Raw genomic sequence first — 25085 nt, forward strand, 5'->3', positions numbered from 1 at the left:
CCGACATAAAAGTATTGCGGTATGACGTCTTCTTTAGTGTTTTTGTTTCTACACGCACATACGAATTACGTAATGTAAACATTTAAAAAATGTTTGGCTACACAATTTTAAGCATGTTTCTTCCCTGTTTTATTTCCTTGTTTAAGAGTCTTTTGGTCTACAATGAGCTCAATAAAACTGCACAACTGTAGACACACCGTGTATAACGTCTTATGCCGGATCACATGTTCCATTTTCTCCCTACTGCGATTTCCTAACAATCGATTTAGGTGGTAATTGTAATGTCGTTAAAAAGCACGGGTGTCCGTAGTTGCTTGCAATACCTTAAATGCAATCGTAGGCTCACAATTAGTGCAAATATATCCGCGTGAATATTAGGGTTATATGACAAACAGAAACCAAATCTGTAAAGTGATGAGCCGTTCCAGACTATATGTTATTATGGCTATGCATGCCATAAGCTTTAAAACTGTTGATGTTTTTAGTCCCACACTTTTTTCCTACATTTTAAACGTGTTATCCAATTAATAAGCTACTGACAGTTCAGTAACAATGAATGGATCTATATTATCAATACAAAATATTTAATTATCCTCTAGTCTTAAAATGTTTTAGAAAAATTCTTCGGTAACGTCTTCTAATGAAAGAAAGCCCAAAAAGGCAGTGCTACACCTAGCTGTGAAAAATGCACAAAGGCACATGTTTCAAATCTAAAAGAAGCTTAGGGAAACAACAACAGACAACTGCAAACGAAGACAAATGAATTTGTTATAAATGTAAGACCTGCCCAGTTACCCAATTTCGTAGTTTATAAGTGTGTGAATAAAGCATTGAATAAGATAGACACACCTCAAAACTAATAGCACATGTATTTACGATACGATACAACGCGCTTATGTAGCTACCTTAAATAACTCAAGTGTGAGTTGTATAACGGAGCTTTCTTCGTGCCACAATAGGCGAAGATGGTCGGTTCCTATCTTATCCAGCGTTATATTCCACATAGCAAAATCATACTTAATACAAGCAGGAAAGGTATGTTCAACAGCTGTTCTTAAATGAAGCATTTAGCAGCGTGGTTCGAAAATTTGATGTAATGCGATTCCTGAAATACCTCGTAGAATAATTCTTTTCATTTTTACAATTGCATTTGATAAGATTATATTCCGAATATTAAATGTCCTGTTTTTCAAGGACGCATTACGATTTGGCGGCTAAGATACACATACACACGTTGGCAGCAACTTCTTGCGTGATGCAATCAGCTTAAAGAAAAATAAATTGCATCTTCTCAACAGCCGCTCTAAAATGGAATCCACAGATCTTTAAAGCCATTACGTTGTCCCACTGTGACAAGCGGACATCGCGGTACGTCTGTCACTTTCGCTTCTCTCGCGTCAAGGATTCCGCAGCAGCGCTGTACCACCACCGAGTTGCACCAGCACCGCCTACCAACAACAAGGCTCCCGTAATGTCAACGCTGAGATACTCACCTAGGACGGCCTGTAGAGCTTGATCCTCTCCAAGAACGTCCATGGCCTGCTCCTTTCACCTTGTCAAGCCATTTTCATTAAGAAAATTCATCTTCGTACGATTGTCTTTTCCATTTTTCACACGATTCACTGGAAACAGTCCCCGTTACAGCAATGAACTTTCCTCCAAAGCCACTGTTATCACGTGACGTACGGTGCGCTGTAGCGTTTCCGCAACGCACCAACAGATGGCTCTAGCCTACGGAGCAGCATGGAGATTTGAATGCAAGCTTGTTGTCCTCGGTAGTCATGACAACAGGAATTCCGACAACCATTCGCATACGCAGAGTAGAATTGACAGTAGGGAGGCAGAATGGCAAAACATAAATACGTGATATATGACGCAGGAGATAAAGTAGATGTTGCTTCCGAAGGTAAATTAATACGGTACCAACATTAAATTATTAGAAAGCATTTCATAGTTAGCAGACGGTGCACTTCCACTGTCCGAACAATATTAAAGCATGAACTGTTTAGCATGTGCAATGTAATCCACTTCAAACGATATTTGCCTTGAATAGATGTCACATGCCGTATAGCACAGTAATGCATCAACGACTGTTATCAACGTATCTTAGTTTGGAAGAATATTAGGGACTTTATTAGGTGGATGTCAGTAATCCGTTTTACCTGAATTCATGAGACCTGTAATTCTTGCCTTCCAAAACTTATGATACGTTCTAATGTCTCTAGAAACTATTAAGATAGTAGTCAGCTAGGTGGTGAAGAGCAAATAAGGTTTCAAAATTACAACTCTGTTTTTTTTTCCATTCATGAATTAACTGCTATTTTAAATAACAAATATATTAGGGTATTTGCATAATTCAGTGAATGATTTTCAGAACGTTCTTAGGCTGCATCAGATCAAAAATTAATATTGTGTGTGATGCCCATGGACAAGACTGTTGTGGGCACTGATTATGTTTATGTTTCATGTTTTCTTATGTGTTTCATGAGTATTCATGTATTTTCCCAATGTTATCAACTTGATCTTTTAATATGGTAGGTGTTAGGCAGTATATCTGCCCACCAACTGTCGCTAACATTATCATAACCCATACAACATGCTGATCCGATAGAGAACAGGAGAAAGATTAAGAAGAAAAGTAGGTCCATTAAGAAGATGTGTTCCCATTCATTAATTCATTTTGTTCCTTAAAGTCTATCAGGTAGTACATCCTGCAGGGATAAGGAATAAATCAAGGTATATATTAACAAAGGATAAGGTAATCACAGAAATTTAATGTGTATCTTGTATTAAAAACGAACTATCACTATACTACTTAACACTATTCGCACGTATTTCATCTGAATTTAATCAAGTATACTAGAGAGGAAGCTGCTACTTTTGGGAAAAAAAGGAAAGGAAAAGATGATGATGCTGCATTCTTAGTTATACTACAAAGCTGTTGTTTATGTACTTTTAGGTGCTTTATATTTCGCCGAGTACAACAGTATTTTTTTTTTTTTTTTTTCAAAGTACCTACATGGGTAACATGAAATATATTCCAGCACTGTTTCAAAAGATCTTGTGCCATATCAATGAGAAGTCAAAAGGTAGCCATTTTATGTATTTTTTATTTTGATATGATACAATATGGTCACCAAATTTTGCATGCAGGTTTGAAACTTGATTATTACACACTATCTTTTATTTGTATGGATAAGATTTCAGAAGAAGCTTTCCTAAACTATCCATTAAGAGGAAGAAAACATGTATATATAAAGAGTAATATTTGATATGAGTTGTCATCTTTGACCAGTGATGTAGGAAACATGTGACAAACCCCATTAACAACATGGCAACTGTAACATGATATTAGTGATGATTTTTTCAAACATTGTAAGGCACAGATTGGACTGTCACCACAATCAGTCTTTTTAGTTTCACATTCTTTGGCTTTTGTTTGCTCACAACCAAACTGTCAACTTCCAACCTAACTGAGACGTAAGGCAAAGTGACAGATCAGTTTGTCACCTCAACCGGGCTTTTTAATTTCACGTTTGTTGGCCTTGCCAGCGCACAACTAAACTGTCACTTTCCAACCTAACTCAGACCTCGGACAAAAGCTACAGACTAGTCTGTCAGCATGACCAGGATATTTTTCCCTTCCACATCAAAAGGTGATCTCACAGCAGGCATTAAGATTACGACAGGGGGCACAGTTGGTGACATCTATCAACTATTCCTCTCGAACTGAAGCACATTACTCAGTGAAAACCAAATTTCCCATCATGATGAATGGGGAGGGATTTGGAGGGCACAGGGAGGGGAGAAAAGGTCGTGGGGACAGGAAACACAAATAGTTCCCTGCTGCAACTGCATTTGTGTGTGTGTGTGTGTGTGTGTAAGTTGTCTAATTCAGAAGAAAGCCATTTTGGCTGAAAGCTTAATTGTTTGACAGTCTTTTTCTTGTGCCTTATGACTCAGCATCTTTGCTATATAGTGAGTAGCAGTCTGTCCTTTTCATGATGTTGTTAAATACAAACATTAGTTATTGCCTAATGGTGGCCTTGTAAGCCAAAAATCGAGTAATTAAATAAATTAATACTATAGAACACCAAAAGTGTTGTGCTTTATATTTATAAACAAACATTAAGGATCTATGTAATTTCTGTCCCTTAACCTAGATGTTATGGTAAATTGTAGGAGTGGCAAATCAGGCATTCCTTTTCTGTGTTTTTTAGTATCCTACCTGATATCTGTTGGTAACTTGTTATAGACTTTTGCATGAGACTATAAAAAACTATTATGAACAGTAGACAAGGATGTATTATTTGAATGGGAATTATTTTTACTTCCAGAACTGTGGTTGTGAATTGTACAGTTAGAGAGTTGGCACTTAAGTATAATAATCCATAGGTCCCTGAAGACACTTCAGTAAGGTGTGAAGGAGGTATTAATGCTCCGGAAAAAGAGCAGAATGTGAATTGTGATGGGGTAGATAAGTATTTCTGGATGAAGGGGCCAGTAATGTTCTGTAGAAGAAAGATAGTCATCTTGAGGAAGGACATCTTAAAGATCTGTAAAACAGGAGCATGAGAAGAATAATGGGCAGAATGTGTACTGAAGGAACCATCAGGCCCTGTCTTACATCTAACCAGCAATTCTGCATATGTTTCGTTATGTTGATAATGATACACACAAAAAAGACCTGGATTTAGTTTGGCGTATTAAAATGAGTAACTAATTAAGGAGAGGAAGAAGGGCAAGAGGTGTAAGTGAGCATAAAGTGATGTGATGGGAAGAGAAAAGTTGCAGACAGAGATGTCATTTATCTGCAGAAATGTAGAGAGGGAAGCAGTAGCTGTATGTGTGAAAAAAAGGGTTTGTTTCACTATAATTCAGTGTGAGGAAAGTCAAAAGAAATGATACAGCTCCTTATTGATCAGCTATTTTAACAACATAAGGAGACAGGAACTTCTGGGCTAAGGGAGACAGAAAACAAATAATACACATGGGCAGTGGTTAAGAGAAAGTGAAAAGTACCATACCTCGGTACAAACTGACTTCAAATTAGTAATGTATGTTGCTTGATATGTAAATATGAAAACAATTATGGATTTTCACTCTCATATTACAAAAAAATGTTACAGTATTATTTTATGTAGAAGTACACATTATAAACTGAAAAGAGTGATTGGTGTTTATGGGGGCTCTTGTCTTCAGAACGGAAACCAGAGGGTCACAGCAACAAACTGCATTACAAGACTGAAACTAACCCCACAGCAGGGGAAATATAAAATATGCAGTCTCACAAGATTTAGTATCGAGTTCTATCCTGTTCCTAATATATATACATGTTCTTTTATTGCTCTAAAGGATTATTAAAAACTTGCAACATTTGCTGATCCCCAGTGCCCAAAGTCAGCCATACTAGACTCGTTTCAGATGGCAGCTGAACAGACGAACATCTCTTTCTCAGTCTTAATTTGATAATGAGTCATCTTATTGTTCTTAGTAATTATTAATGAGCTGCTCATATTTATAAGACTATGTACAGTTATTATATTAATTGATCACAATAGACCACTTGAGCCATTCCACATTTACTTTTTATTAGACGGCTGATTGGCACTTTCAGTTCACTCTGTACCTTTTCATTCCTTCTGATCATGATTTTCCCTCAGTTTGCTTGAAATCTTTGTAGCATTTATGTGTATTATGTTTGCTAAAAATTTGTCAGTCTTAAGAAGAGTGTTAATTTAATCTTTATTCTGTGCATATGCTCTTCAAGTTCAACTGCTTTGCAGTATTGCTGTATTTATCAGATCCACTGTCCTCCCATCTTTTCTGAATTTCTTAGCACTAATTGTCACAAGATCCATTTCTGGCTGTTGCAAGATGTGAAAAAGTAAGAGCTTATTTTATTCTTAATTGTTCTAATAATTAAGTTAATCTCTCAATAGGAAGTTTCATTGCAGGGAGGATTCTCCAAACTTCATTGACATGAAATTTTTTATTTACGCAAATTCTGATAAATCTTCTGTAATTTTTGAGAAGGTAATCAGTTCTTTCATTTTTAATTTGGAATAGAGTTTTTCAAGTGTAAGAGACATCTGGGATAGTTATGGTTTTACAGTGTTGGATCTTTGTGACTGTTACCAAGCATTTCCTGTGTTAAATTTTCCATATTAAAAACTGGACTTCATAAATTTTGCTTGATCTGTTTATCCATGTTACTTTCTCACTTATATCATGCTTGCTGTTTAACCCATGTATTTAACATGCAACATTGTGTTCAATTTCTAATAATTTATCGAGACTTCGTTTATACACAGGATTTCAATGACATAATCTCAGTTTTCTGTAGTATTCCAATTTCTTATTTTGAAGAAATAAGAGGGCATGAAAATTTTCCATATTGAGAACTGAGAGAGCTAGAGTGTCTACAAACTTGAAGCAGTTTGATTTGTTGAGGATATTGCTGAAATTTTGGCTCTAAGTGGATTTTCTTTTTGCCAAATATTCATGATGTAATTGAGGGCCACATTAAAAAGTTGTGGGGATTATTTGTCAACTTATCTGAGACCAGCCTTCATTGTGAAAACTTTTTACTCTTCTCCTGTGAACCTTGATTCAGAATTTGTTGCTTTTTATTAATCTGGGGTGGTTGCTACTTTATCTGAGGAGTGTTAAAGGTGTGTTTCTATGGGTACTATGGCATTTTTTTTTAAATGTGAATGAAATAGAGAGCTTTTATATCTGTACTGTTTGTTTCTCTATTGTAACATTCCATTATTAGCTTGAAGCTGAGAATTTAATTTGGGTAAGTTCTATATGGACAAAGTCCTCTTTGGTATGCCCCAAATTCTCAGCTTCAAGCTAACAATTGAATATTACAGTAGAGAAACAAACAGTACAGTAATAATCTCATTAATATATTTTTCTCTTAAATTCTGTTCTATCCTTTCTGGGTATTTTTGAGATGTTTACGTTTTGTCAGTATAATAAATGAAACAACCTTCCTTCACTCTATTTATGACCTCAGTTGTTAAATTAGAGTTGACAGTACAATAGCGCAATCCCTTAATAAGATTAAGGTGAACTGCTTTTTATTTAGTGGCAGTGCAGATACTGATAATGTTTTTTAGCTTAAAAGACTAACTTTTCTCTGATGATCCTAGTTGTGTTATATTTTGGAGTGTAGATCATAAATTATCATGGGAATATCATGTAGAATTAATTGCTTATGGTAGAGCTGGAGCAATCTGTTAAAGTATCTTATAAATTATGTACCTGGTGTTTATTTTGGAACATTTCATTTTGCATTTTTTCAAAACATTGTGACATGAGCTATATAAAGCTAAAGACAGCTATGGAGAATCTCAATACTGATCTGCATGCACTATCAAAATGAACACACAATATATGATTAAGACTCAGGTCATCCAATACCCAAACAGTACTAGTTGGTCATTCTAGGCTAATTAACCAGAAATATTATGAATTTCTACCATCTTTAATCCTAAATGGAACAAATATCAACTTCTCTCCTGTAGCAAAGAGTCTAGGAGTACTAACAGATGAAACTCTAAATTGATATGAGCATGTAACTGCAGTGTACAAGAAGATGTCAGCATCTCTCTAAGCTGTACAAAAATATAAAAAGCTATTCCCTCTTGACTTAAAAAGAAACTTGTACAAATACTTCTACTTCCAATTAGTGATTACAGTGATGTTATCCTGCAAGGTCTTTGTTAGGAAAGCTCACATCACCTGTAACTTGCTATGAATACTTGTGTTCGATACATCTGTGATGGCCGACACTTTGCTCATATTTCACCACCATGTGCACAGTTGTCCTGTCCGCATGCAGGCAAGTGAGGAGATTTCCATACCCTCTTTCTTCTCTACTGTCTTATCAATGTACACTAACCCTCATATCTCTCCTTGACCTCAAAGTTTTTGCCTGAGTAACAAAGCAGAAACACCAGTTTCCATCAGAGCAAAATCTTTTCCGTCCCACTCCATTGTTCAGCCACTTCCTTGAATTCCTTTGTAGCAGCAGGAGACCAACTCTGGAGGAATAACCTCCCCCTTTGTATTAGAGAACGGAATGTCTTCAGCTTCAGAAGACAGTTAATGAGACATCTTCTGGAGCAACAATAATGACTACCATTGTCCCTGTGTGCAGTTGTTGCAACTTTGTTAGTTCATATTCATTATTATTTACTCACATTGTGTCTATAGATATTCAAATCATTTTAATACTATACGTCATACTAATTGTCAAAAATAAGCTTATGACCACCAAGACCTTTTTCAGAACACACACACACACTGTGATGTCCGGAATTAAAAAAAAAAAAAAAAAAAAAAAAAAAAAAAAAAAAAAGAGGGAGGGTTTTTTTTTTTTTTTTTGTTGAAAGGAAAGAAAGAAAAAAGGGTGAATAAAGGTGAAGGGAAGTGGTTCTATTTTTACTGGAATGAACTTATTCATGGACATCACAAAAATTTATTTTACCTATATTTTTTTTTTTTTTTTTTTTTTACTCATCGAAGAAGACAACACAACACATATAAAAGAAATCATCACACTAATATTATCCACAGAATGATCGTTTCACAAGACACTTTCTAGCTCGACTAACTCTTAAGACTGAACAAGACTCGACTGACTCTACTCTCTCTCTGGACCACAGCCTCTTCACGTCCCTCTGGACCAGAGATTTCCACTGTGATTAGCACGCCGATTATTTAATTAAAAACAAAGATTCCAAGACTTACCAAGCGGGAAAGCGCCGGCAGACAGGCACATGAACAAAACACACAAACACACACACAGAATTACGAGCTTTCGCAACTGGCAGTTGCTTCGTCAGGAAAGAGGGAAGGAGAGGGAAAAATGAAAGGATGTGGGTTTTAAGGGAGAGGGTAAGGAGTCATTCCAATCCCGGGAGCGGAAAGACTTCCCTTAGGGGAAAAAAAGGACAGGTGTACACTCGCACACACACACACACATATCCATCCGCACATACACAGACACAAGCAGACATATTTAAAGGCAAAGAGTTAAGGGCAGAGATGTCAGTCGAGGCGGAAGTACAGAGGCAAAGAAGTTGTTGAAAGACAGGTGAGGTATGAGCGGCGGCAACTTGAAATTAGCGGAGGTTGAGGCCTGGCGGATATCGAGAAGAGAGGATATACTGAAGGCCGAGTTCCCATCTCCGGAGTTCGGATAGGTTGGTGTTGGTGGGAAGTATCCAGATAACTCGGACGGTGTAACATTGTGCCAAGATGTGCTGGCCGTGCATCAAGGCATGTTTAGCCACAGGGTGATCCTCATTACCAACAAACACTGTCTGCCTGTGTCCATTCATGCGAATGGACAGTTTGTTGCTGGTCATTCCCACATAGAAAGCATCACAGTGCAGGCAGGTCAGTTGGTAAATCACGTGGGTGCTTTCACATGTGGCTCTCCCTTTGATCGTGTACACCTTCCGGGTTACAGGACTGGAGTAGGTGGTGGTGGGAGGGTGCATAGGACAAGTTTTACACCGGGGGCGGTTGCAAGGGTAGGAGCCAGAGGGTAGGGGAGGTGGTTTGGGGATTTCATAGGGATGAACCAAGAGGTTACGAAGGTTAGGTGGACGGCGGAAAGACACTCTTGGTGGAGTGGGGAGGATTTCATGAAGGATGGATCTCATTTCGGGGCAGGATTTTAGGAAGTCGTATCCCTGCTGGAGAGCCACATTCAAGGTCTGATCCAGTCCCGGGAAGTATTCTGTTACAAGTGGGGCACTTTTGGGGTTCTTCTGTGAGAGGTTCTGGGTTTGAGGGGATGAGGAAGTGGCTCTGGTTATCTGCTTCTGTACCAGGTTGGGAGGGTAGTTGCGGGATGCGAAAGCTGTTTTCAGGTTGTTGGTGTAATGGTCGAGGGATTCAGGACTGGAGCAGATTCGTTTGCCACGAAGGCCTAGGCTGTAGGGAAGGGACCGTTTGATATGGAATGGGTGGCAGCTGTCATAATGGAGGTATTGTTGCTTGTTGGTGGGTTTGATGTGGACGGATGTGTGCAGCTGGCCATTGGACAGATGGAGGTCAACATCTAGGAAAGTGGCATGGGATTTGGAGTAGGACCAGGTGAATCTGATGGAACCAAAGGAGTTGAGGTTGGAGAGGAAATTCTGGAGTTGTTCTTCACTGTGAGTCCAGATCATGAAGATGTCATCAATAAATCTGTACCAAACTTTGGGTTGGCAGGCTTGGGTAACCAAGAAGGCTTCCTCTAAGCGACCCATAAATAGGTTGGCATACGAGGGGGCCATCCTGGTACCCATGGCTGTTCCCTTTAATTGTTGGTATGTCTGGCCTTCAAAAGTGAAGAAGTTGTGGGTCAGGATGAAGCTGGCTAAGGTGACGAGGAAAGAGGTTTTAGGTAGGGTGGCAGGTGATCGGCGTGAAAGGAAGTGCTCCATTGCAGCGAGGCCCTGGACGTGCGGGATATTTGTGTATAGGGAAGTGGCATCAATGGTTACCAGGATGGTTTCTGGGGGTAACAGACTGGGTACGGATTCCAGGCGTTCGAGAAAGTTGTTGGTGTCTTTGATGAAGGATGGGAGACTGCATGTAATGGGTTGAAGGTGTTGATCTACGTAGGCAGAGATACGTTCTGTGGGGGCTTGGTAACCAGCTACAATGGGGCGGCCAGGATGTTTGGGTTTGTGAATTTTAGGAAGTAGGTAGAAGGTAGGAGTGCGAGGTGACGGTGGGGTGAGGAGTTTGATGGAGTCAGGTGAAAGGTTTTGTAGGGGGCCTAAGGTTCTGAGGATTCCTTGAAGCTCCGCCTGGACATCAGGAATGGGATTACTTCGGCAAACTTTGTATGTAGAGTTGTCTGAAAGCTGACGCAGTCCCTCAGCCACATACTCCCGACGATCAAGTACCACAGTCGTGGAACCCTTGTCAGCCGGAAGAATGATGATGGATCGGTCAGCTTTCAGATCACGGATAGCCTGGGATTCGGCTGTGGTGATGTTGGGAGTAGGATTAAGGTTTTTCAAGAAAGATTGAGAGGCAAGGCTGGAAGTGAGAAATTCCTGGAAGGTTTGGAGAGGGTGATTTTGAGGAAGAGGAGGTGGGTCCCGCTGTGATGGAGGACGGAACTGTTGCAGGCAGGGTTCAATTTGGATAGTGTCTTGGGGAGTTGGATCATTAGGAGTGGGATCAGGATTGTTTTTCTTCGTGGCAAAGTGATATTTCCAGCAGAGACTACGAGTGTAGGACAGTAAATCCTTGACAAGGGCAGTTTGGTTGAACCTGGGAGTGGGGCTGAAGGTGAGGCCTTTGGATAGGACAGAGGTTTCGGATTGGGAGAGGGGCTTGGAGGAAAGGTTAACTACTGAATTGGGGTGTTGTCGTTCCAGATTGTGTTGACTAGAATTTTGAGGTGTTGGGGGGAGTGGAGCTGGAAGTGGGAGATTGAGTAGATGGGAGAGACTGGGTCTGTGTGCAATGAGAGGAGGTTGAGGTTTGTTGGAAAGGTTGTGGAGGGTGAGTGAGTTGCCTTTCCGGAGGTGGGAAACCAGGAGATTGGATAGTTTTTTGAGGTGGAGGGTGGCATGTTGTTCTAATTTGTGGTTGGCCTGTAGGAGGATGCTATGTACAGCCGGTGTGGATGTGGGAGAGGAAAGATTGAGGACTTTGATTTGGGATAGGAGTTGACGGGTGTGTTCATTGGCCGAGTAATTTTTAGTGAATCTTAAATCGTGTGTGATTATACCCTAAATTACAGTAAAAAAGTGGTCTCTTCTTAAACGTACTGTTAGTAACTCGTGTCATGATTGGATATCACAAATTTCACAGTCTAGATAGCATTTTGTTAATGTAATTTGGGTGTCTTGGAAGCATTCACTTTCTTCCTATTGGGGAAAATTTTAGACAATATCACATGTGAGACTATTCAAGAGACGTAAGACAACAAATAAGATTTTACTTTAATTGCCACATTGCATGTAACACAAGAAATAAGTATATCTGGAACTCTTGAAACTTTAAAACCTACTACAACAACTTATATCATAAAAAAGAAGACACTGACACTGAGTTCTTTGAAGTTTCCTGAATTCCTACTATACTTACTTATTAGGTATGATATGTGGTAGGCAGTATGGAGGGAAAAAAAACAAAAAACCAGAATAGTGCAGGCCGCAATGTCCTCTGGAAGTTGGTACAAAGTGAGGTGAGACAGTGGTTAACACTAAAGACACATATTCAGGAGTGCATCAGTTCAGATCCCCATCCAGATTAAGGGTTTCTGCACTTTCCCTTAATCAGTTGAGGCAAATAGCATGGTTCTTTTTAAACTGACATGGCCAACTTCTTCCCCACTGTACACTAAGGTGACAAAAAATCATGGGAAAGTGATATGCTCGTTTACAGATGGTGGCAGTGTCATACACACACTAACTATAAAAGGGCAGTCCATTGACAGAGCTGTCATTTGTACTCAGGTGATTCATGTGAAAAGGTTTCCTATATGATTATGGCACACAACAAGAATTAAAAGAATCTGAATGCAGAATGGTAGTTGAGGCTAGATGCGTGGGATATTCCATTTCATGAATTGTTAGGGAATTCAATATTCCAAGATCCACAGTGTCAAGAGCATGCTGACACTACCAAATTTCAGACATTATCTTTCATCAATGACAACACAGCGGCTGACGCCCTTCACTTAACAGCAGCAGTGTTTGTGTAGAGTTAGCGATCAGTGCTATCAGACACTGAATGAAATATCCACAGAAATGCAACAAATGTATCGATGAGGAGAGTGTGTAAAATTTGGGATTGATGGGTTATGGTAGTGTGAGTGGCCTTTGCAAACAGCATAACTTCACCTGCAGCACCTCTTCTGGGTTTGTGACCATATTGATTGGACCCTAGATGATTGGAAAACCATAGCCTGTTCAGATGAGTCATGATTTCAGTTGATAATAGCTGATGGCCAGGGTTGAATGTGTCACAGACCCCATGAAGCCATAGACCCAGGATGTCAACAAGGCACTGTGCAAGTTGGTGATGGCTCCATAAAGATGTCGACTGTGTTTAGATGGAATAGACTGGATCCTCTGATCCAACAGAACTGATCATTGACTGGAAGTGATTATGTTCAGCTACTTCATGACCAATTTGCAGCCATTGATGGATTTCACACTACCAAACAATGATGGAATTTTTATGGACAATAATCCGCCATGTCATCAGCCCACAATTGTTTGCAACTGATCTGAAGATCATTATGGACAATTCAAGAGAATTACTTGGTCAGCCAGATCACTCATCATGAATCTCATCAAACATTTAAGGGACATAATTGAGAGGCTAGTTTGTGCACCACATCCTGCATCAGCAACACTTTCGCAATAATGAGTGACTGTAGAGGCAACATGGCTCAATATTTTTGCAGGGGCTTCCAACGACATGTTGAGTCCATGCCATGTAGAGTTACTGCAGTATACCCAGAGGTGTGGTACAATACTAGGAGGTATCCCTTAACTTTTGTCACCTCAGTGTAAACTTGCTTCACATCTCTAATGGTCTCATCACTGATGGACAGTAACACTAGAAAAGGAAGAGGTCAAAAGACACCTTTCACTTTTATTTCTGCAATAACAAATTCACTTTTTAACATTTCCACCAATTTAATTTTTTCCTTCTTTTAACAATGATGTACTGCAATTTACTGAATTTTTCACAATTTCATGAAAATCTCATGAAGTGCACATAGAATGGTGGGAGTGGTCAATTGACCCCATTTTGGAATGTTGCTGTCTTTATAATTACAAAGGTGCTTGCATTGCAATTGCTGCAGTCAATAATCTGTGCTGTAGATGAAAAACATGCATTGTCAGAAGGTTTTGCACACTAGACTTTGTTATATAACTTTTCAGTTTTGTTTTGTGTGTTGGTATTGTTTCTCATCATTTAGATAACATTATATTTTTATGTATTTTTTTACTGTAAGAAGTTTTTCATTCATGTCACACCTGTGTGGTATTACTCATTAAGATACTTTGAATATTCTGCCTAACTCAAATTCTGAATCAGAAAATGCCTTGTGAGTTTTAGAAACAAATTAAAATAAACTGTAAGAATCAAAATCTAGAGGAAGTGGTTTCTATTAAATTTTTAGGATTTGACTTAGACAAGATTTTAAATTGGATCAAACATGGAATATCGAGCAAACAGTCTATGTATCTTTGTATTTGCAGTGCAAATATTGGCAAATGCCACTGACATGGACATGAGGAAAATTGCATACCATAGCTACTTCCAGTCTTCATAAGGTACACAGTATTATTTAACTTAATGCACATACTGAAATTACAGAAGAGAATCATTAGAAATATGTATGTGCTGTGCATCCAAGAAAGTCATGCCACCCATTGTTTAAAAACCTGAAATTATTAACAACAGTATCCTCCCTGTATAACTATGATATCATTTCTTGTGTACCAATTTAGAATTACGCAAGGAGAACTGCTTTGGTCACACTTATCGTACAAGAAATAACATTGAATACTCCCTGCTCATTACTTAAACTTATATGTTCTGACTCCCCAGTATATGGGAATGTAAATTTATAACAAATTAGAAACCAAGAACGTTTTGAGTTCCAGTATATGGGAATGTAAATTTATAACAAATTAGAGGCCAAGATCATTTTGAGTATGAATCTAGATTCACTAAAAAGAAAGCTACATGGTACTCTGCTTCAGCGATGCTGCTGCTCAGTTGAAGATTTCATGAACAATGAACTGAATATTTGAGCAGAATGTAATTTACAAATTATCTTGTTATTTGAATGTGTAAAGGTATCTTTCCACAAAATATTTGCATTAATGTTTCAATACAGCTCCATCTTATTAACTATAACTTTATATTGGTGAAATTGCATTAATTATATTTTGACATATCTACTGTACCCAATCAAATGATTAACACATGTATGTTATGAAATGAATAAATCACAATTCACAGTTCTGCCAGAGGCATTTAAAATAATAATCCCAAGTCAGAGTTTCTCTAACCAGATTTTTCTCCATTTCAGTTATCTTCACAATGGTTTCAGAAGTTGTGGAGATAACAGTGAAGGTGGCTGCTAGAGACTGAACTGAATGGATGATTGCTAACATTTGTGTTAATTGTGTTTTGTCATGTCTCCTGTACTCTAATCAAATGATTAGCATATGTATGTTACGGGACGAATAAATCACAATTCACAGTTCTGCCAGAGGCAACTAAGATAGTAAGGCTGAGTTGAAGATTCTGCTTCTAGATGTCTCTGCATTTCAGTTGTCTTCACAATGGTCTCAGAAGTTGACTGAGCCAATTGTGAAGGTGGCCACTAGAGACTGAACTGAATGGGAAGTTGGTAACATGCTGTTGCTTGGAAGAAAAGCTGCTGTAGATGTCCTGAAGGAGAGGGTATAGTCCACTGCATATGCATGCCACCCAGTGGATGATTCTGTCATCAGTGCCCTCCAACTTGAAGAAATTTGGGGTAATGATTGCTTTCATGCTCACCAGAGGCACTTCTTGTGCTAAACATGTTTCCCAGGATGATGTTTGGTCACATTGTTTGGGGGAGCTAATTTAATCAGGATAAAATGATAAAAGAGATATTCCATGAACTCATCAAATTCATCCTCTTCAATGAGAAATCATTCCAAGATCAACACATCTTTGCTGAGGAGTTCCCTCTTATTTATGAAATATGGATTAAGTTTGTATAAAACTGTCTCCACTTTTACCACCCTGGTGAAAATATTACAGTTGATGCACAGGTACTTCCCAGCAAAGCAAGGAGCATGGTACCCAATTTATGCCAAACCAATGCGAAAAATTTGGACTCAGTTTTGGATGGCTGTAGACGTGGCATCAAAGTAAATTTGCTGCAATACCTTTGCGTACCTTGGTAAGGAGGATAACTGACCAACCAACCAAACATTGGGAGGGTTTGCCATTCTTCATCTCATGGAGCCATTTCTAAATAAAAGACAAAATTAACTAAACAAACACACTTTTTTGTCTTGTTTTTCAAATTTTATTATGGTTACTGCACAACCTAGGTTTCAGGCTATAAGCCAGTTTTCAAGTACATTATGATTCCAAAAATGATAAAGCAAAGATAAACATGATGGTAAGGCAAAGATAAACCTCTCAACTTCTTAATGTATCGATCCTTGACTTAATATAAAATTGCTTCAATGACCATTTTTTTGTTTGTTGACAAATTACATATGGAATTACAAAATTTAGCAGTTGCACTAACATGACTAAACTTACCTAGGAATAAAGTTATGCGTCAGGCTGAAACCTTTTTATCTACTGATGGACTGAGGCCCAAAGTTTCACTTCTATCTAGGAGTTGGGATATCATCTCAAAGGGTGAGTAATTGAATTGGGTTTGCTGATTTAATAATATGAGTGGGAATATACACTTTTTTTTTTTTTTTTTTTTAATTTCTAGAATTTCTAACTGGCTGAGTTTCCCCCTTTTCCTCTGCGTGTAATACTTGTAAATCTATTATGTATTTATGGTTTTTGTTAAGGCAATGTTTTGCAAAGGCTGAATCAGGCTTATTCAGTCTCCACCTTCTATGATACTCCTTAAGCCTGGTGCAGATTGACCTCCCAGTCTGTCCTATGTAGCAAGACTGACACTCTTGGCATATTTTATAAATGCCAATTTTTGTGATGGCTGGTTGTTTGTCTTTTGCATTGAACAAGCAACTATCTATTTGCTGAGGGTCATGGGAAAACAGAGAAACTCTTTCCCTTCAAAATGTTACTTAACCTGCTTGACATTTTTCCTGTAAAAGGTAATCTGCAGCATTTCTTTTCCAGTTTGTCTGTGTTGTTTGTTGGGGATAGTAGAGACCTGGTTCACTTCTTCATCTTTTTACTTAGAATTTTGTAAATGATGTTGGGGTCAAATTTATTATTTGTGGCTATTGTTTTTATTATATTAAGTTCCTGTTGAAAGTCTTCTTGGGACATGGGGATAGAAAGGAGATGGTTGATCATGTGGTAGAGGGAATGAATGTGTCAGTGAAGAAATGTTTGCAATATATACGACCTCCATTCTTTTGGACATGTCCAAACGAACAGACACCAATTTGATCCAACAGTCATTATTATGTTTTAAGATGGCGTCTAGTGTTGATATGCATAGTGTTCATGGTAAAAAGTGAAAATTACACCGATAAAACAGCGTGTGCACGTATTGTAGTGATGAAATCAGAAAGTTAAATAATCGTTTAAGTAGTCTGCAACTAAACATCAATACTCTGATGAGCAAACTAAAAAAACTTACGTCCGGAAAGTGTGAACCTACATCAAACTTGCCTCACAGTAACCACGAAATTCCAGGCAAAGTGAAAAACAAAGTGCCTCATTCTCAACAAAGGTTATTGTGTGAGCCTAATACCGTGTTTACAAGCAGATTCAGTGTGCAATCAACCGTGCAAGGTAAGAAACATTGTGCATGTGATAAAACGAACTTCTGAGCTGAATATGAAAATACAAAAAACGCGGAGTGATACATCCAAAAGAATGCCTAACAACTCAACTACTGTTATGAAAGGAAATGCAACTGAAAGACCTGAACACTTGCGTGACCCAAATATCAAGTATTTGTCCAGCACTGATACTAAATTGTTTGGCCATAATGGCAGTGGACCTTCTAAACAGGTAGAGAAACCTAAACGAAGAAAAGTAGTTTTGATGGCAGACAGTCATGGTCGTGGATTTGCTCGCCTTCTGAGCGATCAGTCCAGTTTACAAACAATCTCTTACATAAAGCCTGGTGCTTCTATGTCAGAAGTTTGCAATCATGTATGATCCACAGACGTTGCTGACTTCTCCTCTGAAGACTTTGTTGTGCTAATTGGTGGGTCAAATGACGTATATAAAAACGAAACCCACAAAGCAAAACAAGAGCTAAAAAGGTGCTTAGGACAGTTGACACACACAAATGTTTTAGTGCTGAACATTCCACATCGGCGTGACTTACAGTCTTGCTCATGCGTAAATAAAGAAATAATCAATGCCAACCAACAAATTTCATTACTTTGCAAACATTTCAGAAATGTAGAACTCGTAAATGTTAATAATATTGGGCTCAGATTCCACACATTACACGAACTGCACGTTAACAACATGGGGAAAAAACTGCTCATCGGAGAGATTGAGGAAATTATCACCAAGAGGCATCAAACACTCAAAAGCAAAATCACCCTGGATTGGCCTCCCAAATATTCGAAGGAAACAACGCCAGCAAGACCTCACTCACCAACATCAACAACAACAAAAGAAGGAACTTGGTGCCTCCAATATCCAGGCACAATGAATGCAGTAACAGCTCTACCAATTGCAGACTCAACTCTAACACCAGCAGCAATATTATCAACAGTAAGAGCAGCAGCTGAACAACTACCAGGGGAGCCAGACACAGAAGAAAATTCTGCTGCAGATGATAATAGAAGAATAGGTGCAGTCGGGAAAAGAAAAGCAGTACTTCCAGCACACCTGAATGATTTTTTATTGACAAGGTAAAGGTAAGTGATCAATTAAATATGCCAAAGCCTAAAAAACCATTTAATTTCATGCTGATTCATCAAAATGTCCAATCATTCCTAAACAAATTAAGTGAAGTTGAAATTGTATGTACTGATGAGCTAAAAAACGTTTCTGTAGTGTGTATAACTGAACAATGGCTGCCTAAAGATGCAATGTCAGTCACAAAACTTGCAGACTTCAATCTTTCTTCATCATTTTCTAGAATTACATCCAGTCATGGAGGATCATGTATATTTGTTAAAAGTGGCATTGATTACTGTAACATAAAACCGATTGAACTGTTAGCTGAAGAGAAAATTTTTGAAGTATCCGCAGTTGAACACTCTGCATTAAAATTAATAATCATCTGTATATATAGAAGCCCTGATGGGAACTTAAATTATTTCTGTCACCAACTAGAAGCAGCTTTAAATACTATAAAAAACTTCAACAAAACAGTGATCATATGTGGAGATTTTAATATAGATTTTCAAGAAATCTCAAAAGGCCAGCAAAGCTTGATGACCCTACTGGAAACATATAACATAAAAGCCACCATAGACTCTCCTACAAGAGTTACAGCAACATCTAGCTCAACAATTGATCAGATATTAATAAACACAAATGTAAATCACAATTTCTGTGCCGGAAATCTTAATACTGGCTTCAGTGATCATTATACACAGATTATTGCTTTGCATACCCCAAGTGAAACAACTGAGAAAGAGGAACTTGTAAAAGAAGCAAGGGAATTCACTAACAAACAAATAAACATTTTTGTACAGAGACTAAGTGAAGAAACTTGGAATGAAGTGTATACTTGTGAAAATACTAACAAAAAGTTTGAAAAATTCATGGAAATCTTCATGTCATACTTTGAAGCTGCATTTCCATTAAAAAAGCAAAAATGTTAACCTAACTTCAAAAAGAGCAAATGGATTACAACAGGTATTAGAATATCTTGTGCAGAGAAAAGAAGATTACACACTATAGCAAAGACACAGAACATGCCTCAAGAATTTCATTTGTACCTGAAGAATTACAAGAGGATCCTCAAAAATGTTGTAAGGAAAGCTAAAACAATTGCAAATGACAAATACGTTGAAAATTCAAAAAACAAATCTAAAGCTATATGGGAAGTTATAAAAAATCAAACAGCAAGTGAAACTAAACAATATAAAAATATGAACTTATGTTATGAAGGACAATTGATTTCTTGCCGAACAGAAATTGCAGGGACCTTCAACAAATATTTTGCAAAGATAAGTGAACAGTTGGTGAGTGGTCTGGAAGAACACAACAAAATATCGCCTTCATCATGCAATAGTGTGAGAAATGTGTCTAAATCTTTGTTCCTTTCACCCCCAAATTCTGAAGAAATTTTATCAGTTATAAAAACCTCGAAAACAGGGTATTCATGTGGAATTGATGGAATACCAGATGCAATTATTAAAAAATGCTGTCTTGCCTTAGCTGAACCCTTGACACATTTGTGCAACAGCTCACTGGCATCAGGAACCTTCCCTTCATGCTTAAAAACAGCAAAGCTGAAACCACTGGTCAAAAAAGGAAATCCAGAATGTGTTTCAAACTATAGACCAATAGCCCTACTGTCTGTATTTTCTAAAATTTTAGAAAAAGTTTTTTATAAGAGATTGTCTGATTTCCTAAATAAAAATAAAATTCTCTCTCCTTCACAGCATGGCTTCAGGAAAGGCTATTCAACTGAAAGTGCAGTATTTGAATTTCTTAATGAAATCTATACTAAACTGGATGCAAGTGAGTTTGTGACAGGCATATGTCTTGATTTATCTAAAGCTTTTGACGTCATTGACCATAATGCCCTACTGCAGAAACTTGACCAGTTAGGAATTAGAGGTATATCCAATGAGTGGCTCAAGACATACCTATGTGGTAGCAAACAGGTGGTTGAAGTGCAATATACTGACCATAACAAAATCAGCTACTACTCTTCAGGATATGAAAATGTGAAATATGGTGTCCCTCAAGGATCAGTATTAGGACCCATTCTGCTTCTCCTCTATGTCAATGATCTTATGTACAACAAGTATTGCCAAACTACCCACCAATTTGCAGATGATACAAGCTTCCTTATTAGTGGTAAAACAGAAGAAAAACTAAAAGACTCCGCTATCCAAACAATGAACAGTGTAGAACAGTGGTTCAGCTACAACAAGCTAATTATAAACAAAGAAAAGACAGTAGTACTGAACTTCTATAATGTAAAAGGAAGACACCACCCAAACATAGAAATAGAACTTAGGGACAGAGTTCTTGAAAGTGTTGACAGCACTAAATTTCTGGGACTCTGGCTCCAGAACAACACAAAGTGGGAGGTATATATTGAATATTTGCAAAGAAAACTAAGCAAAACCTGTTACATGATACGGATCTTAAAAACTTGTTGCAGCAAAGCCAGCCTGTTAAATGTATACTACTCCAATGTGCATTCTGTAATTAAATATGGCATAATCTTCTGGGGCAATACAACGACAAATATTAAACTTTTCAGGATGCAAAAGAGAATACTAAGAATTATTGAAGGGGTAAACAATACGAAATCGTGCAGACCCATATTCAAAAAATGTCAGTTCTTCCTCTTCCTTGCATTTTTATCTACGAAACATCAGTTTTCATCAAACAATATATCGATAGACACCCGGATATCTTATTAAAAAATGAAGATATACATGCACACAATACAAGGCAAAAATCTGACCTTCATGTGAAACAGGTGAGAACATCATTGTGCCAAAAAGGCACACTACATGCTGGGATAAAGATTTTCAATAATCTACCTAACCATATTAAATCAATAGGTAAACTCTGTAGTTTTAAGGCTGAAGTAAAGGCATATTTATTTGATCATTGCTTTTACAGTCTGACAGAATATATAAAAGCCAAACAACAAAAATAAAGATGCATTATTAATATTCTACTTTGTATGTTGCCTGTGATGTTTGTTGTATTTAAGAATCTGTGCTAAATTACCTGAATATCTAGTCCTTAGCATTGCAATACAAACAGTATTTTATCTTGTAAATACCTAACCATGTCCAATATCCTTGTATATATTCTATACATATAGGATTTGGAGGACTAAATAAATAAATAAATAAATAAAAATTAAGATGCAAACGAATTATAGACTTTGGTTGTGAGTGGGCATTGGGTGAAAGTAATGGAGAAAGTTGAAAATTTGTGCTAGACCAGGATTCGAACCCAGAGCTCCTGCTTACTAGACAGTTGGTCTTACCACTAAGCTATCTGGGCACAGTGGACATTGCAACTGTACAGACTACCCAATATATACATGGTGCCTGTCCGTTTTGGATATGTCTGAAAAAAACAGACACCAGTTTGATCCAGCAGCCATTATGAATCATGACACAAAAGAATTAAAGACTTCGGCTGCGAGTGAGCATTGAATGAAGTTGAAAATTTGTGCTGAATCGGGTTTGAACCTAGGTCTCCTATTTACTATGCACTTGCTCTCTCCACTAAGCCAACTGGATGCAGTGGACATTGCAACTGCATTGACTACTCTAGCATGCCTACCATGAGATCCAAATTTTCAGTTATCCATACACTTCTAATACAGTGCCCCTTGCCCATTATCCTCATTACTCACGGCATTTTGCTGATTCCCGAAAATATACTTTGGTGTGTGTGTTCTTTTGGAGTATTGATAACTTCTGACTTTTGTTAGGTCATCTTTAGTTGTGTTGTGGTGCTAGTGTATGTGTTGGCTTTTGACATATGCTCTACATGCTGAGGTTTTAAATTTCCATGTACAGCATTCTCTTGCATTTGTGTCTTGAAAATTACAGGGTATGCATCTGTGGAAATATCAATGGCTGCCAAAAAGTCACTCAACTGCATTTTCTCACTCAGTTGCATTTCCACAAGTTGTTTGTGTGTTTTAGGGATGCTTTATTTCTGCAGTTCTAGTGTTAAACTGTAATCTTTCTGCATTCCAGGTATCATTGTTGAGAAAACCATAAGACAGTTGTCACAAATTGTCAGTACCGTCATAGGGGTTCTGTTCTTAAATCATGGAGTACATCTATTATCATCCCACTATTTGAAAGACAAAGTTCTCATAATACCAGAAACTATTATCCTATCAGTCTTCTCTTTTGTTGTATAAGATATTCTTGAATCCTCTTGAACCTTATTAGTTTGAGCAGTGAGTCAGTCCAGCCAGTTGGAAGACTGTTCCACAGTGGCTTTAGAACACTAGACCATCTTTTAGTCTTCTGTGAGAGCATCAGTAATATTAATGAATACTAGTTGCCTCTGTGTGAAGCTTTTGTCAATGTTAAAAAGTCATTCAAGTCAGTCGCACAGTGATCATGCAAACCTTCCTGGAACCTACTTATGTACAAGTGCTTACACCCACCCCACATACTCAAACTTCAGAGCTATTGGAGAACAGACCAAAGATTTGCCAATAGAAAGGGGTGCCAAACAATGTGATTCCATTCCATGTAAGCTATCCCCATCTGTCTCAGAAAGGGCAATGTCAAAAACAAATTGTGGAAATAACAGATTACAAATTAATGGTAAAAGGCATAAGAACATGATATTCACTGGTGACAGTGTACTGTTTGGATAAAAATACCCTTTAATTACAAATTTCTGAAACTAAAATTATGTCAACAAATGAATCAAAGAAGAAAATATATGTATTCAGAACTGGCCTCTGAACAATGTCAGTGAACATGTCTATTTGGACCTGCTCATAAATATGAAGGGTGATGTAAGGCATTGTCTCCATCTCTGAATATCTGCCATCCTAGTTTGAAGTTTCTTCATGTTAAAGACGCAAGTAAAAATGAACAAAGTAGTCCACTATTACAGTGTCTGCAAGTACTGACCTGTGGCTCCAAGTCCTGGAAACTGAATATATCCAACAAAGGCAAGTACAGAAGACCCAAAAAAACTGTGGTATATTCCAGGCTGATCTTCACAAAAACATAAATAAGTAAAAATGTTAGCAAGACATGTGACCTGATCCGAAGATTAATGGCATTTTGGAAAGGCAGCTTCATAAAAATGGCTATATTGCCAGAAGCAAGGATGAGGGATGCACAATCCTGACATTACAGAGGAGTCCAAGAAACAGAAGAAGATGTAGGGGAAGGTCACCAGACCAACTGGATGCCCAGAAAGTCTCTAGGCTCAATTGGCAGAGATCAGCCCAAGATTGCACTAGCTGCAGACAAGTGCTGAAAGTGTGCTTCAGTTCACGATTTGAAAAGGCCTTGTCATTTCAAAACAGAGATGGTTGATGGTAATGATTACTCTTGGGGCATCGTGTTGGACAACTGAAACACATTTTACTGTATGCCAGATAGCTTTCTATTGGTCATATTTTGGACAGTTATCATATGCAAGACCATTCAAGAGCCATGAGACAACAAACAAGACATTACATTTATCACTACATTGCAAATTATACTTCAGACATAAGTTTGTCTTGAAACTTCAAAACCTATTACAGCAACCTATACCATAAAAACAGAAGAGAGACTGACACTGCCTGTCTTGTTTGAAGTTTCCAGGGTTACACATATACTTTCTTATTAAATAAGATTCTTGATAAACACTATGAAAAATGGGACAGCTGCAGGTTGTGATGGTCTCTGTGTTGATTTCTCCAAGACAGGACTAAGGTAAGGTGACACAATTGTTAGCACACTGGACCCACATTTGGGGGCAGGATGGTGGTTCAAATTCCCATTTGCCATCTAGATTCAGATTTTTCATGGTTTTCCTAAATTGGTTCAGGCAGCTACTGGGATGGTTCCTTTGAAAAGAACACAAGTGGTTTTCTTCCCCACCAATCCCCAGTCCAAATCCGAGTTTGATCTGTAATGACCTTGTCAGTGACGGGTGATCGGCTCTTAATCTTCCTTACACTGAGGTGACAAAAGTCATAAGATACCTCCTGACATCGTGTTGGACCTCCTTTTGCCCAGTGTAGTGCAGCAACTTGATGTGTCATGGACTCAACACTTCAATTGAAGTCCTCTGCAGAAGTATTGACCCATGCTGCCTCTATAGCCATCCATAATTGCAAAAATGTTGCTAGTGCAGGATTTTGTGCACAAACTGACCTCTCAGTTATGCCCCATAAATGTTTGATGGGATTCATGTCGGGTGATCTGGGTGACCAAATAATTCGCTTGAATTGACCAGGATCTTCTTCAAATCAGTTGCAAAAAATTGTGGCCTGGTGACATGGCAGATTATCATCCATAAAAATCATGTCATTGTTTGGGAGCATAAAGTCCATGAATGGCTGAAAATGGTCTCCAGTATCCAAAAGTAATGATTTCCAGTCAGTGATTCATTCAGTTTGACCAAAGAGCCCAGTCTGTTCCACGTAAACACAGCCTGCACCATTATGGAGCCATCTCCAGCTTGCACACAGTGCCTCGTTGACAACTTGGGTCCAT

General features: G+C 38.1%; 2 protein-coding genes across 6 annotated transcripts in view; one reads left to right on the plus strand and one right to left on the minus strand.

Annotated features, from left to right (window-relative positions):
- The window catches only part of LOC126284467 (myelin regulatory factor), a 1300448-nt gene extending 1298769 nt beyond the window's left edge, over positions 1 to 1679 (minus strand). For 2 of the 5 annotated variants that reach the window (XM_049983414.1, XM_049983413.1), the window contains exon 1: positions 1494 to 1679. In XM_049983414.1, coding sequence (XP_049839371.1) covers positions 1494 to 1536 — 43 coding nt within the window. In that variant the 5' untranslated portion in view covers positions 1537 to 1679. The remainder of the gene's footprint in view (positions 1 to 1493) is intronic. The other 3 variants (XM_049983418.1, XM_049983411.1, XM_049983417.1) reach the window with 3 other exon arrangements.
- An 86-nt stretch (positions 1680 to 1765) lies between these two features.
- The window catches only part of LOC126284468 (uncharacterized), a 103116-nt gene continuing 79796 nt past the window's right edge, over positions 1766 to 25085 (plus strand). The window contains exon 1 of the mRNA XM_049983419.1: positions 1766 to 1906. Coding sequence (XP_049839376.1) covers positions 1846 to 1906 — 61 coding nt within the window. The 5' untranslated portion in view covers positions 1766 to 1845. The remainder of the gene's footprint in view (positions 1907 to 25085) is intronic.

This window comes from Schistocerca gregaria, chromosome 8 (genome assembly GCF_023897955.1).
Source record: "Schistocerca gregaria isolate iqSchGreg1 chromosome 8, iqSchGreg1.2, whole genome shotgun sequence".
Classification (NCBI taxonomy): domain Eukaryota; kingdom Metazoa; phylum Arthropoda; class Insecta; order Orthoptera; family Acrididae; genus Schistocerca; species Schistocerca gregaria.